Genomic DNA, 11979 nt, shown 5'->3' with positions numbered 1-11979 from the left:
AGAGGCGATTCCAAGCGCTGCCAGCGGTTTGCGTGTCGCGGTAGAGCGGTGGTCCTTATCAAGCCCACCCCTGGTAGCTGACTAAAACACGCCCTCCACTGCTGTAAGCTTCGAGCCCAGGCGCATGAGGAGATCCCTCGCGCCCCTGGAGCCAATCGCTGGCCAGAGAAATTTCCGGCTGCCAGCTAATAGCCAAACCCAGGCTGAACACCGCAGGACAGCCAGTCAATTACAAATGCCAGTAACCGGTGATACCCGCCTCCAATTTCTAATGTGTTGCGGCACGGGGGTGGTCAAGATGCCACTTTTGGGAACACTACCGCCCAAGGCTACATGAGCCGGAGGGTCGCCATACACACCTCCGAGTGGTGCTGACATATGTCTCTATGTCCTGACAAAAGAACGCTGCTGCTGCTGCTGCTGCACAGGCGTGGGGACCATGCACCAGCCCGTGCGCTTTGGGCTTGGCCGCCATTGTCCGGGATTATTGCAGCCAATTGTCAAAGCCAACGTTGAAGAAGCTCGGTCTTCTGCAAATCGCCCAGGCACGAGGAAGGCGAAAATGCTCCGATAGCAGGAGCGGAGGCAGGAGATTGCCTCATCACCGGCGTGCTAACATCCGGTCCCAGTTTGGGGAGCGTAGGTGTGGCATAGAGGATACATTTCAGAAACTAGAAAGAAGCCCGTTAATGAGTCTTTAAGCAGACAGCTTCTCGCGCAGGATCTTGCGGAGCTTGACGGCGTCGGCGTTGAACTTGCGGATGCCGTCGCTGAGCTTCTCGGTGGCCATCTGGTCCTCGTTGAGGGCCCAGCGGAACGTAGTCTCGTCGAACGTCACCTTGGGGATGGCGGCAGCGGCAGCGGCAGCCTCGGGCGACAGCTTGCGCGGCAGGTCAGCCTGCTCAGCCTGCAGCTCACCCAGCAGCGCCGGCGAGATGGTCAGGAAGTCGCAGCCCGCGAGCTCCTTGATCTCACCGGTGTTGCGGAACGACGCACCCATGACGATGGTCTTGTAGCCGTGCTGCTTGTAGTAGTTGTAGATGGCCGACACCGACTCGACGCCGGGGTCCTCGTGCGCAGCGTATGCCTTGCCGGTGCTGGCCTTGAACCAGTCGAGGATGCGGCCCACAAACGGCGAGATCAGCGTCACGCCGGCCTCAGCGCATGCGACCGCCTGCGCGAACGAGAACAGCAGCGTCAGGTTGCAGTGGATGCCGTGCTTGGCCTCCAGCTCGCGCGCGGCCTGGATGCCCTCCCACGTCGACGCAATCTTGATCAGCACGCGCTCCTTTTCGATGCCAATCGACTTGTACAGGTCAATGATCTCGATGGCCTTGCGCACGTTGGCCGCTGTGTCGAACGAGAACTGCGCGTCGACCTCTGTCGACACACGTCCAGGCACGATCTTGAGGATCTCCGAGCCAAAGTTCACCAGCAGCTTGTCGAACGCCTTCTCGACCTGCTCGTCGGTTGTCGTGGCCTCCTTCTTGCCGTACACGATCGCCTCGTCGATGAGGTGCGCGTACTGGGGCTTGTTGGCCGCGGCCAGAATCAGCGACGGGTTGGTGGTCGCATCGGTGGGCTTGTACTGCGCGATGGACTCAAAGTCGCCCGTATCGGCGACGACGGTCGTGTAGCTCTTGAGTTGATCCAGAACGGTGGCCATGGTAAAGTCTTGAGAGTGCTGGTTAGAAGGAAAAAAAAAGCAAGAAAAGTGGTGGTTTGTGATTTGGTGAAATGAACTGAAGCGCCTCCACCGGCCACACTCACTGCCTCTTATATCTTGGGGCGCAGGAACGGCCGCAACACGGTGACACTGCATTTATCAGCCCAGCAACTACCCTTACCCTGCCAGCGGTCAGCGCACGTTTGGGCGTGCTAGCGCTCTGCTCCCAAAATCATTCCGCCCGGATCACACTGGCTAATTGATTTGTCAGTGCGATTACTAAATCCGGCCAGTTCGAAAACACTCTCGTGTGCAATTATTCAGCAGCTGGCCAGTGCCAGGCATGGCCAGCCTTCGCCGGGCATGGGCAACGGACTGCCTTCCGTATATAACCCAACAGCCGTGCGCCTCGCTCCCCTATTCCTCCCCTCTGGACCCGCAACGATCACACAAACTTCAAACTATCTTTTTCAACTCCACAGTATATTTTTCTCCTGTCTTCTCTCCCAGCCTTGATCCCTTTTTGCGCTTCGGCCATACCAAACCCACACACCCACACACCACCCACACCCACACACAGGCACATAGAAGGTAATACAGCACACGCAGCGTTCTCCAAGCGCCCAGCCTCCCTTGATCCCTATATCTGCCAGCCTCTCCACTCCCCAACTATTTCTTGGGAAGGGGGCAGTGCAGTTAACGCCTTGAGGCAAAGATGCCTGCCAACAAACAGACACGTCAGCTGGCCATAACATGCAGGGCAGCTGAATGTCAATAGTAAACCGCTGTGACCTCCACAGGGAGTCACCTTATCACTCGCAGGGCACCATTGACCAGCAGCAGCACACCTGTCATCTTTTGTCACCTAACCCTCTCTTGCCTCGATCCTCCTCGCCCTCACTTGTAGAATCTAGCCATGCCCGCACAGATTAACAACAGCCAGACAAAGTCCGATTTCGACACCATCGAATCTGCACTTGACGCCATTCGTAAGTATCCCACCGTTTTCCTTCTTGCTTATGCCAAGCACTCCGGCCAATTCATGCCCATCGGCCTGGGCCCTACCTCTGAGACCCAGTAGCGCACGTGAAAACTCCACACTGACTGCTGATCCGCTGATTTGTGCTTTTAGGCAATGGCGAGGCAGTAATCGTCATGGACAACGAGGACCGCGAGAACGAGGGCGATCTGATCTTCGCCGCCGAGAAGGCCACGCCCGAGCTGCTGACATTCATGATCCGCTACAGCAGCGGATACATCTGCGTTGGCATGCACCCGGACCGCCTTGACGAGCTCGAGCTTCCCCTGATGGTCAAGGACAGCACCGACCCGCTGCGCACCCAGTACACCATCACCGTCGATGCTGCCGAGGGCGTATCTACCGGAATCTCTGCTCATGACCGCAGCCGCACCATCAGCCTGCTTGGTGACTTCCAGAACGCTGAGCCAAAGTCATTCCGCCGTCCTGGACATGTTCTCCCGCTGCGTGCGAAGCGCGGTGGTGTGCTGGAGCGCGGTGGCCATACAGAGGCTAGCATTGATTTGACAAGGCTGGCGGGCCTGAACATGGCGGGTGCGCTGTGTGAACTCGTCAATGATGACGGAACCATGAAGCGGAGAGACGACTGCAAGGTCTTTGCTGCCGAGCACGGGCTGAAGATGATTACCATCAGCGACCTTGCTGCGTACCGTCGGGCCAACAACTGCTGAACCTGGTAGCGTCTTCATATCTTTCGTTATACTATCTACATGTTGCTTTGCAAAAGATGCACAGTTTTGTTTCACACTGATGCTATCCACGTAGCTCTGCAAGCCAATACGAATAGCCGCAGCAACTATACGCGTCTGGAAAATCGGACTTTTCATACCCACCACTCTATGCCAATTATCTCTAGCTACTCGCCTTGACACTGGTATTAAATCTCGGCAGGCGCCATGTCCGCAGCTAGACATTCGAGTAGTGTGGCATAGGTACCATTATTTCACAACGTGGTCAATTTTTACCAGGTTAACTCTGTATATGCAAGTTGCCAATCAATATCTACCAGTTCAAAAAATCTGCAGTGGTGGCAGTTGAAGGTTGCCAATCTTAGAACTGTAGCACAACAGATGGCTCCTTACATACTGCTATCTGAAAACAGGCCCTTCCCTCTTCCCTCTTCCCTCACTCTTCCCATCTCACTTTGCAACACTACAGATTTTATATCTGCCACCCATTCTCTATCTTTCTAATGGCACCACCAGCACAACACCTGCCATACCTTATCATCGAACTAGTCAGCTGGCATTCAGCAGTTCCATAATGCAGACAAGTACAACCCTAGGCAGAAACTGAACTGCTCAGAACTCGGGTATATACTCTTGCTAGCCAGTGCTTGTCGCAGCTGGCGCTGCGCAATCTTAACTGATTTATACCAGGATGTGATATGGTGTCAGGCAGGCAGCTCCTGCTGCTTAAAGCGTTCGTGCTGCCGACGTTTCCATGCCGTGCATTCTTGAAGATGCGCTTGGCTTAGGTTTAGGCAACCGTGTAAAACCGCTGAATATCCACATACAGTTGACTAGCATTTTTGATGAGAAACCATTTGCAAATCTAGGATCTGTTGTTTCTGATGACGTGGCACTACCCAGCATCAAAAGCCTCGCATTTAATTTTAGCATCCTAAACCACACACCTGTTCCTGCCGGAAGCATTAGCTTCAGCAACATTGGTGCGTTTTGTAATCGACTCGACAAACACCTCCCAAATGCAAGCTCACTCGAGTTGCGTAACATGGATTCTAGTTGGCCCCTACCAAACCGCCAGCATTTCAAACACCTTTTCAAGAGACTTTTCTCCAAAGTCTCAGGGGTTTCAGCTTGTTGTGTTTGTAGAATGTGCGGGGACTAGAAGGTTATATTTAATACTGAAGAAAAGCGAGAAAAGGGAATAGGCGAGTTGTGCAGGGGTATTTTCAATACGGCCGTCTGTGCAACTTATCAGAGGCTAGACTCTACCTCCATATTGTAGGCTGCAGCGGGGCTCTCGTTGGCGCCTAGCTTGATGTCACCTGATTTGGCTGACATGTCGACGTCAGGGACAGCTGCAGCGGGCGCGCAACAAGTTGAACTATAATCATTCGACAGTATCTTCATCGCAGTTACAAGCTCGGTGCAACTCTGATGTATCAGCATTGATAATATCAGTGGGACTACTTTTGTTGGAGAACTGATTCAGCACTACTCAGAGACGCTGGAGAATACTGCTTTGACATCTTGCGCTATTGAACCGTTTAGGTCATAGGCCTTTAAAGAGCCTGGCGATGTGGTCATATACCTTTCGTATGCAGCCTTCTTGGCCAATTTTTCGCCCTTTTCTGCTGCTTTCCTTGCCTCTGTTGCTGCCCTCTTTGCTGCGCTGATCTTGGTAACCTGCCTTTTCGAATTACTTGCTTGGTCTAAGCACACATGGCCTGGGACCCATGATGTCCGCAGAGGCAAGCATTGGGAGGAGACTTGCCAAGCTGGTTATTCTCGATAAGCTGGCATAGGCGAATATATGCACGCAGATGTATATAGGTATAAAGATAACGATAAAGATAAAGATGGCAAATACCCCTACTCGAACGCCGTCATTTTCCAAGGAAATGAGCAGGCACTTTGGAGAGATTTCCATCTGCCCTGACAAAGACCTTGTTGCGATCATTGAAGGCAGGGGTATGCTCAAAGTCACCAGATGCTCAACTCTTGACTACGTTGATTTTCCTCACTACTATCAGCTCACTCAACATGTGCTCAGCAGATATATTCTGATCGTGCTTGCACTTGGACGAGTGGCTACTGTAAAGTGGAACTTCAATTTTTCCATTCAATTCGGCCTTCTTCGGTTCACTTCAAGTGATTTTGGTCAAAACATGCGCATCTTGGACCTAAGATCGGTCAAGATTAAGGTTCTACAGGCAGCCAGCGTTTTAATAGCGCTGCAGCAACTTTTCCACTTGACTAGTTCGCTGTACTGGAGTGCTGAGTTTTGCTGCATTTGGTTTATACATGCAGGTTGTCTTGAGAAATGTAGAGAAGTGGATTTAGATGGTGACGACGAATGCGAATGCGATGATTTGCTACATATCACTCGAAGTCTCAGCGTAGAAACAGAAACCTCGCACATGCACTTTCTCCAGTCGCACATGAGTTTGATATGCGTTGATCGTGGCCCTCTCAGTGAACTGCGGGCACAATTCCCTTCGATCTGTCTGAAGCTTGTGAGTCTTCTGTTTAAACTCGTCAGAAACCACAGCCTGATTGAATTCTTCCAGGGAAAAGTAATTTTTACTCAGCTTTGTCCAAATATCTAGCACGTCGAATTCTTCAGCATGCAATTATACCAGAGGTGCATCTTTACGCCAGGCGATATTCCAACTTTTGGTTACCAGTAATTCAACAAGAGACACTGTGCACTGGTTGCAATATGTTTCGATTCGTGAGGCTTTTGAAAGTTGTGCTTTGAGAATAGAAAGGAAGGAAAAAAGATGATAGATGCTGGACATATGGCCTCACCCTCGCTATGCTACAAAGGCTGTGTCTATATGGAAACCTAATGGTAGATGAAGTAGATATGCTCAAAATGACATGATATTTTCTGAATCTACTTTGACTTTTCAGCAACCAATTTCTCCGAGTATTCCCACAGCTTGTCCTGCTCAGCTTCATCCAGTGCCTTTGCGTGTGGGTTGGCTTCTCCGCATCGCGCAAAGTACTTTCCAGAAACACCCTCAACCTCTGGTGATAGAGCCAAATAAATTGAGGTCAGTGCGCCAGCTTGTGCATCGATAAATAGCGCCTTAGTCAGGGTGTCCATGACAGCACCTGTGCCCACATGGCGTGTCAAGTTTGTCTTGATCGATCCCGGATGCAGTGAGTTTACAGTGACGTTCGTACCCTCGAGCCTGCGCGCAAGTGCGTTCGAAAACATGATGTTGGCGAGCTTTGCCATCGCGTAGTTATTGTTACGGTCGTACTTGGCTTCCTCTTCAATCGCGCTGTAATCCAATGCCAGTGGTGAGGATATACGACCAGTGATGCAACGACGACGATGCGAGCACCGCCCTTGGCTGCCTTCAGGTTATCTAGCAGCTGTGTTGTCAGCGCAAAGTGGCCAATATGGTTGGTGCCAAACTGCATCTCAATACCGTCCTTGGTCTGCGAGTACGGGCACATCATCACGCCGGCATTGTTAACCAGGATGTCCAGCGTCTCGTACTTGGCCTTGAATTGCTTGACGAAATTGCTAACTGACTCCAGCGATGCCAAATCCAGCTGCATGATCTCAAAGGTCTCGAGCCCAGTCTGGCGCTTCAGCGTGTCAAGCGCCTCTTGCGCTAGATCCGGGTTTCGGCACGCTAGGATGATATGATATCCAGCCCGTGCAAGCGCGCTGGCGGTTACAAATCCGATCCCAGAGTTAGCACCAGTCACGATAGCAATTTTCTGCACGCTGGCGTCATCGTCCTTGTGCGCGTTGCGATGGTCCATGATGATGTGATCAATTTGGCTAGTGGCAGAGGGTGTAGAAGGGTCGATCTTGCTGAGAAAACTGTATGCAAATTCTGCAACAGACTGAACAGAAGCACCCAGCATCACCATCGATTTGCTGTCGGTGTTGGTCTTGGACATCACAGGTGTCTTGGAATAGTGTTGACGAGTGTTGCGAGGGTCATGGTGAAAATGATATAATCCTTGGAAGCTGTTGGTGGTAGCGGGCAGATATTTGAAATGGCAAAGGCTTCTTATATTCCTGTTCTGAGGAAGGAATGGCAGGAAAACGATAATAAAACTCTTGGCAAGATTTGGAGGTCTGGACGGTTTTCGGACCGTGTTGCCCTAATCCTGCCCCCCTCATCCAAACAAACCTTTGCCAGCCCATACGGTGTCTCCAAAACTGGAGATCTTGGCAAACATCCGGAGTCCAGAGTCGAAACGAAACTATTTCACGCATTCCAAAAACCTGTTATTCAGAAGCGTTTTTGATACCTACAAGTGTGGATCGCCTGCTAGATAAGATCAGGTTTCCTTTCCGATTTTGGCTCAAGATTTTTGCCAAGACCAGTGTTTAGCATCTAACCGTTCCTTGCGCCAGCAGTGAACAGCATAGGCGAGGACACTCGAAGACAAGCAACGCTAAATGCGACTAGACCCCCTAGGCTACCCAGTCTGTTCCTAAGCCTCAAATTTCATCGTTTTCTCATAGCTGCCGCAGCATCTGTCTGGCAGCTGACAGTAATTCCATGTTGAATTTGTAATACCCGATAACTTTCCGCGGATAAGTTGATAGTTTGCAACCTGCTGACAAATGGACTATTTTCCGGACTGTAGCCAAGAGTCAGTGGTACTGGTCGACAGAGAATGAGCATTTGGTATTAGGTCACATTGGTTATCTGTAATCCTGCTTGCCGTTTATTCCATTCAAACCAGACTCAGCATGCCAAGCCAAAAAGCGCCAGAAATCATGTTAGTAGGCTATGACATGTAGATCCAAGTCGCTGATATCAGGCTGATATCGTTAGCAGTACTTCTAGCCTTGTGGTGCCCAGCAGTCCGCACATTTCACTTGTTTTTCAGTAACAAAGTGGTCATATCCAGAGCCGACCCATGCGAGACAGACACTTCGCCGAGCTTGCTGCTCGTCTGACGACTAGCAGTACCCACGCTTCTTTGGAGTAGTTTCGTTTTTCATCAACAATATATTTTTCAGTAAGACCACGCGGTACATAACCAGTCAGTCATTTGAGTGGTGTAGTTCCAGGTGCTATGCTGTCATGAACTACTAGTAAGGCAAGACTCCGGTCTGCGTGAATTTTTCATGGGTGGCATTTCCTCTGCCTATATTTGAAAAGTGCAGAACGTAGGTAAACCAGTGAAGTAGGTGGCTCTTCACTTAATTACCAGGTGGTGGCTAGTATGCCCTTCATCTGGCAAACAAACACAAATCTCAGAGAGATAGCAATCCTAGGATCCAAACGTGGTCCTTCCGATTGCCTTATAACTATAGCCAACCTTCCCATGTTCACAATCTTCCGAGAGAGTATTATATCCTTTGTGGTTTGAGTATAGAAAGCTAGGCTCTAGCTTTGCCCGCATGTCGAATAGCTTATTTTGTGTTCTTATCTTTGTGTTTATTGTTTTCCAGATCACGACACGGATTACACCCTGTATCTCCCACAACGCAAAGTCATAAGAACAATGCGGTGGCAATGCATGCAGTTAGTGGCTTACAGCATAGTGCTTAGGAGATGTCACATATTTGATACATAGCTCCCACTTTCTTTATATTATATTCCTAGCTAAAATGGCTACTGGAACGCAGAGTTGTGCTTGTAAGATCTAGCAAGAGCATCAAGGCAGCAGATCTATTGCCATCCAATATCGGCCGCGCATCACGAGTGCATGCGCTCATCAACGCATTTGGGCTGCAGCAGAAGCTCACAGTCATCGCGCCAGTGCCGCTTACAAACAGGGAACTAGAAGACTTTCATTCGGAAGACTACATCAACTGCCTGCTTTCCACAGGCGATGTTGCAGACAGCAGCGACAGCGAAGGGTGATGGCGAGAGTCAGCTAGCCGAGTACGGGCTCCTCGACGACTGCTACATGTTTGATGGGGTCGAGCAGCATGTGCGGTATGCAGCCGGTGGGACTGTGAGTGCGGCCCGGTGTCTGGCGAACGGAGACGCAGGTGTGGCAGTACATTGGGAGGGCGGTCGCCACCATTGCAAGCGCGAGCAGGCGTCAGGGTTCTGCTATGTCAATGACATAGTGCTTGGAATTCTCGAACTCAACAAGACGTTTTCGCGTGTTCTGTACGTCGACATGGACCTACACCATGGTGATGGGGTCCAGGATGCGTTTTTGTACAGCAGCAGGGTTATGACGCTGTCGCTGCACCACTATGATCGTGGATTCTATCCAAACACCGGTGATAAACCAGTTGACGGCAAAGGCAACGGGCAAGGGATTCAGCCTGAATGTGCCCCTGGAGCGAGGGGCAAACGATGAGTCCTTCTTGCAGGCATTTGAAGAGGCAACGGGTCTCGCCAGGTCGTCATTTGCCCCGCAAGCGGTGGTTGTCCAGTGCGGAAGCGACGGGACTAGCTGGCGACCCTTACAAAATCTTCAACCTTACCACCGACGCGTATGCTGGTGCCATCAAGGCCTGTGCTGGGCTGGGGCATTCCGACGCTCTTGCTGGGTGGAGGTGGGTACAGCTCAGTCAACTGCGCCCGATGCTGGACGCGACTCACGGCCATTGCTTGCGGTCAAGACATTGATGTCTCCGCAGATATTCCGGACCACGAGTTCTATGAGGAGTATGTGCCCGTGTTCACTATGGCCATCGACAGGCGCCTTGTCCCCGACGAGAACACGCCTGAATCCATTTCTAGCACCATCGACCAGATCAGGTCGTCGCACCACTAGCCCAGCAGCTTGCCATCCGAGAGCCGAGCCGCGACTCTGCAAGCGAAAAAAAGGCCCCGGCTCTACAAAATTCGAATATTTTTATGTAGTTGCGTGGACAAACACTTCCGTGCTGCCTCAATTCGTTTTCCGTTTTGATTCAAACAATCTCACTTTAATTTCAATTCCAGCAAAATGTTCCTGTCACCGGCCGCAAAGCCCCGGCGGCGCCAGACCCTAGAGCGCTCAAAGACTGCCACGTTGCCTGTCGCAGCCTCTGTTGAGCCGAAAGTCGGGAGGCAGTCATTTGCAGCAGCAAAAAACCAGCTCAAGAAGCTTAAGCAGCAGCAGGCCTATGGAGACCACAGCATTGGGCAGAAGCGGCACACAGCATCAGGAGCTCTAGATTATAGCAGCGCGACACAGAACGCGACACCGTTCGACCCGCCAGCCAGCAAAAGGCAAGCAGTAGGAAGCAAGGTACAGCGGCCGGTCTGGGTCTCATCGGTTTCTAAACGTGCATCGCAGGCAGAGGCCCGGATGTCGGATGATGAGCAAATGGACGCGCCATCGTGGGAGTTTACCGACGGGACGCAGGACATGGATACCACAGGCGCTGACTCTGGGTCTACTCTGCTGTCGCCATATGGCGAGCCAGTCGGATATGCGCAGTTGGCCGCGGCTGGGTCGCTGGATGACGCGCTGGAGGCACCACCCGATGTGTCACACGTTCTGATGCAGGGAGAGAAGCATGCGGTGTTTGAAGTAGCAGGGTTCCCTGAGGCTGTGCGCCAGCATCTGGGTTCAATCGACTTTGCGAGTGTGCCTGTAAGCTCGGGCGTGAGTGATGAGGCAAAGTTTGCTTATGTGGCCACACCGACAGTGTGTCTGGTATGGTCGTACGCTGGCAGTGGCCGTGCTGTCAACAACGTCTACCAATTGGCAATGCCTGACCCGAGCAGCGCGACAATATTTGAGTCCCCGATCATCTCCCTGGTGCCATCGAGCGCGCAGCAAGGGGACGTTGGCGTTATTGCATGCACAGCCACTGGACAGCTTCGGTACTGGGACCACATTGTATTTGGGCTGGGCGGCACCGAGCGCTTTCACAGCAAGGACCTGGGCCTGACCGACATCAATGACCAGTGCAGCGAAATCCTCGACGTGTACCCTGGCCTCCATGTGGTTTCGACCAAAAAGGGCTTCATGTACCAGGTCACTCTTCAGAACTCGCAGGGTCTGACCGAGCTCGGTGCGCGGCTGCTGAGTAAGAGTACAGGGGCGCGTGCCGGTATGCTCAGCCGCATGTCGTCTCTGCTCGGTGGCTCTTCGTTTGACGCACCAGTCGCTGGATCGGGCGATTCGCTGGTAGGACTGGCAGCAGGCGGCCGCACAGAGATCCGCCACTCGCGCGAGGTGTATGCCCTGACGCACCAGAAGTTGCAGAAGTGGGTCGTCTCGCGTGCCTATCCAGAAAAGTACATATACTCGATGGACGTCTTGGAGGTGCTGAGCCGTGCAGCAGGCGGATCAGATCGGTGCTGATGTTGAGGTCTCCTTGCTTGATATCGCGGTTACGCGCAAAGGCGATGTGTGCATCCTGGCTGGCCTGCACGCGCCTCGGCTGATTGGCCAGACCCGTCTAGCAGTTGCCGTGCTCCGTAGCAGCCATGGCTCCTCAGAGCCCGAGCTACTCTTGCTCCAGCCATTGGAGTTTGGCACAGGCCGAGTCCCTCGAGCAGGATGGCCCTGAGCGCCCACGTCTGGTCTTACCACAGGGCGGCCCTGGTCTGTATATTGTTATGCGCAAGAGCGTCATCGCCTCTGCTGTGCCCACCCTAGGCCTCGGACCGCTTTGAGGAGACCATCATGTTCCGTGACGA

The 11979-nt window shown here is 52.3% G+C and overlaps 5 protein-coding genes across 5 annotated transcripts; 3 read left to right on the top strand and 2 right to left on the bottom strand.

Annotated features, from left to right (window-relative positions):
* Positions 1 to 697: 697 nt before the first annotated feature.
* Positions 698 to 1704, bottom strand: DL89DRAFT_244893 (transaldolase; the record flags this gene model as incomplete). The annotated part of the gene is made up of 1 exon (XM_040885076.1): positions 698 to 1704. The coding sequence occupies exon 1, from the start codon at positions 1664 to 1666 to the stop codon at positions 698 to 700; it is 969 nt and encodes a 322-aa protein (XP_040744681.1). The 5' UTR covers positions 1667 to 1704.
* An 878-nt stretch (positions 1705 to 2582) lies between these two features.
* On the top strand, positions 2583 to 3376 carry DL89DRAFT_256215 (3,4-dihydroxy-2-butanone 4-phosphate synthase; the record flags this gene model as incomplete). The annotated part of the gene is made up of 2 exons (XM_040885424.1): positions 2583 to 2655; positions 2799 to 3376. The coding sequence occupies 2 exons, from the start codon at positions 2583 to 2585 to the stop codon at positions 3374 to 3376; spliced, it is 651 nt and encodes a 216-aa protein (XP_040744680.1).
* A 2793-nt stretch (positions 3377 to 6169) lies between these two features.
* DL89DRAFT_266185 (retinol dehydrogenase 14-like protein) lies at positions 6170 to 7197 on the bottom strand. Its single transcript, XM_040887001.1, has 2 exons — positions 6719 to 7197; positions 6170 to 6671 (listed from the first exon to the last, which is right to left on the bottom strand). Exons 1-2 carry the CDS (start codon positions 7175 to 7177, stop codon positions 6291 to 6293), a joined length of 840 nt encoding a protein of 279 aa, XP_040744679.1. The 5' UTR covers positions 7178 to 7197; the 3' UTR covers positions 6170 to 6290.
* Positions 7198 to 9009: 1812 nt separating this feature from the next.
* DL89DRAFT_266183 (histone deacetylase 8) lies at positions 9010 to 10265 on the top strand (the record flags this gene model as incomplete). Its single annotated transcript, XM_040887000.1, is given in 5 exon segments — positions 9010 to 9216; positions 9242 to 9617; positions 9685 to 9742; positions 9774 to 9833; positions 9853 to 10265. Coding segments are annotated over 5 exon segments (966 nt in total), but the record flags the coding sequence as incomplete, so codon positions are not given.
* On the top strand, positions 10241 to 11855 carry DL89DRAFT_120522 (uncharacterized protein). The gene has a single exon (XM_040883202.1). The coding sequence runs from the start codon at positions 10292 to 10294 to the stop codon at positions 11639 to 11641; it is 1350 nt and encodes a 449-aa protein (XP_040744677.1). The 5' UTR covers positions 10241 to 10291; the 3' UTR covers positions 11642 to 11855.
* Positions 11856 to 11979: the final 124 nt, after the last annotated feature.

Source organism: Linderina pennispora (assembly GCF_002104995.1).
Source record: "Linderina pennispora strain ATCC 12442 chromosome Unknown DL89scaffold_4, whole genome shotgun sequence".
NCBI lineage: Eukaryota > Fungi > Kickxellomycota > Kickxellomycetes > Kickxellales > Kickxellaceae > Linderina > Linderina pennispora.
Note: the sequence above shows the minus strand (reverse complement) of the source record. Positions and strands in the feature narration are given on the sequence as shown.

Excerpts from the sequence above, each read along its gene's own strand:
- DL89DRAFT_266185 (XM_040887001.1), bottom strand. The coding sequence starts at position 7,177 with ATGGACCATCGCAACGCGCACAAGGACGATGACGCCAGCGTGCAGAAA. Across the intron at positions 6,672-6,718 it reads TCGTCGTCGTTGCATCACTG|GAAGCCAAGTACGACCGTAA; the intron begins GTCGTATATCCT and ends GCGATTGAAGAG.
- DL89DRAFT_120522 (XM_040883202.1), top strand. The coding sequence starts at position 10,292 with ATGTTCCTGTCACCGGCCGCAAAGCCCCGGCGGCGCCAGACCCTAGAG.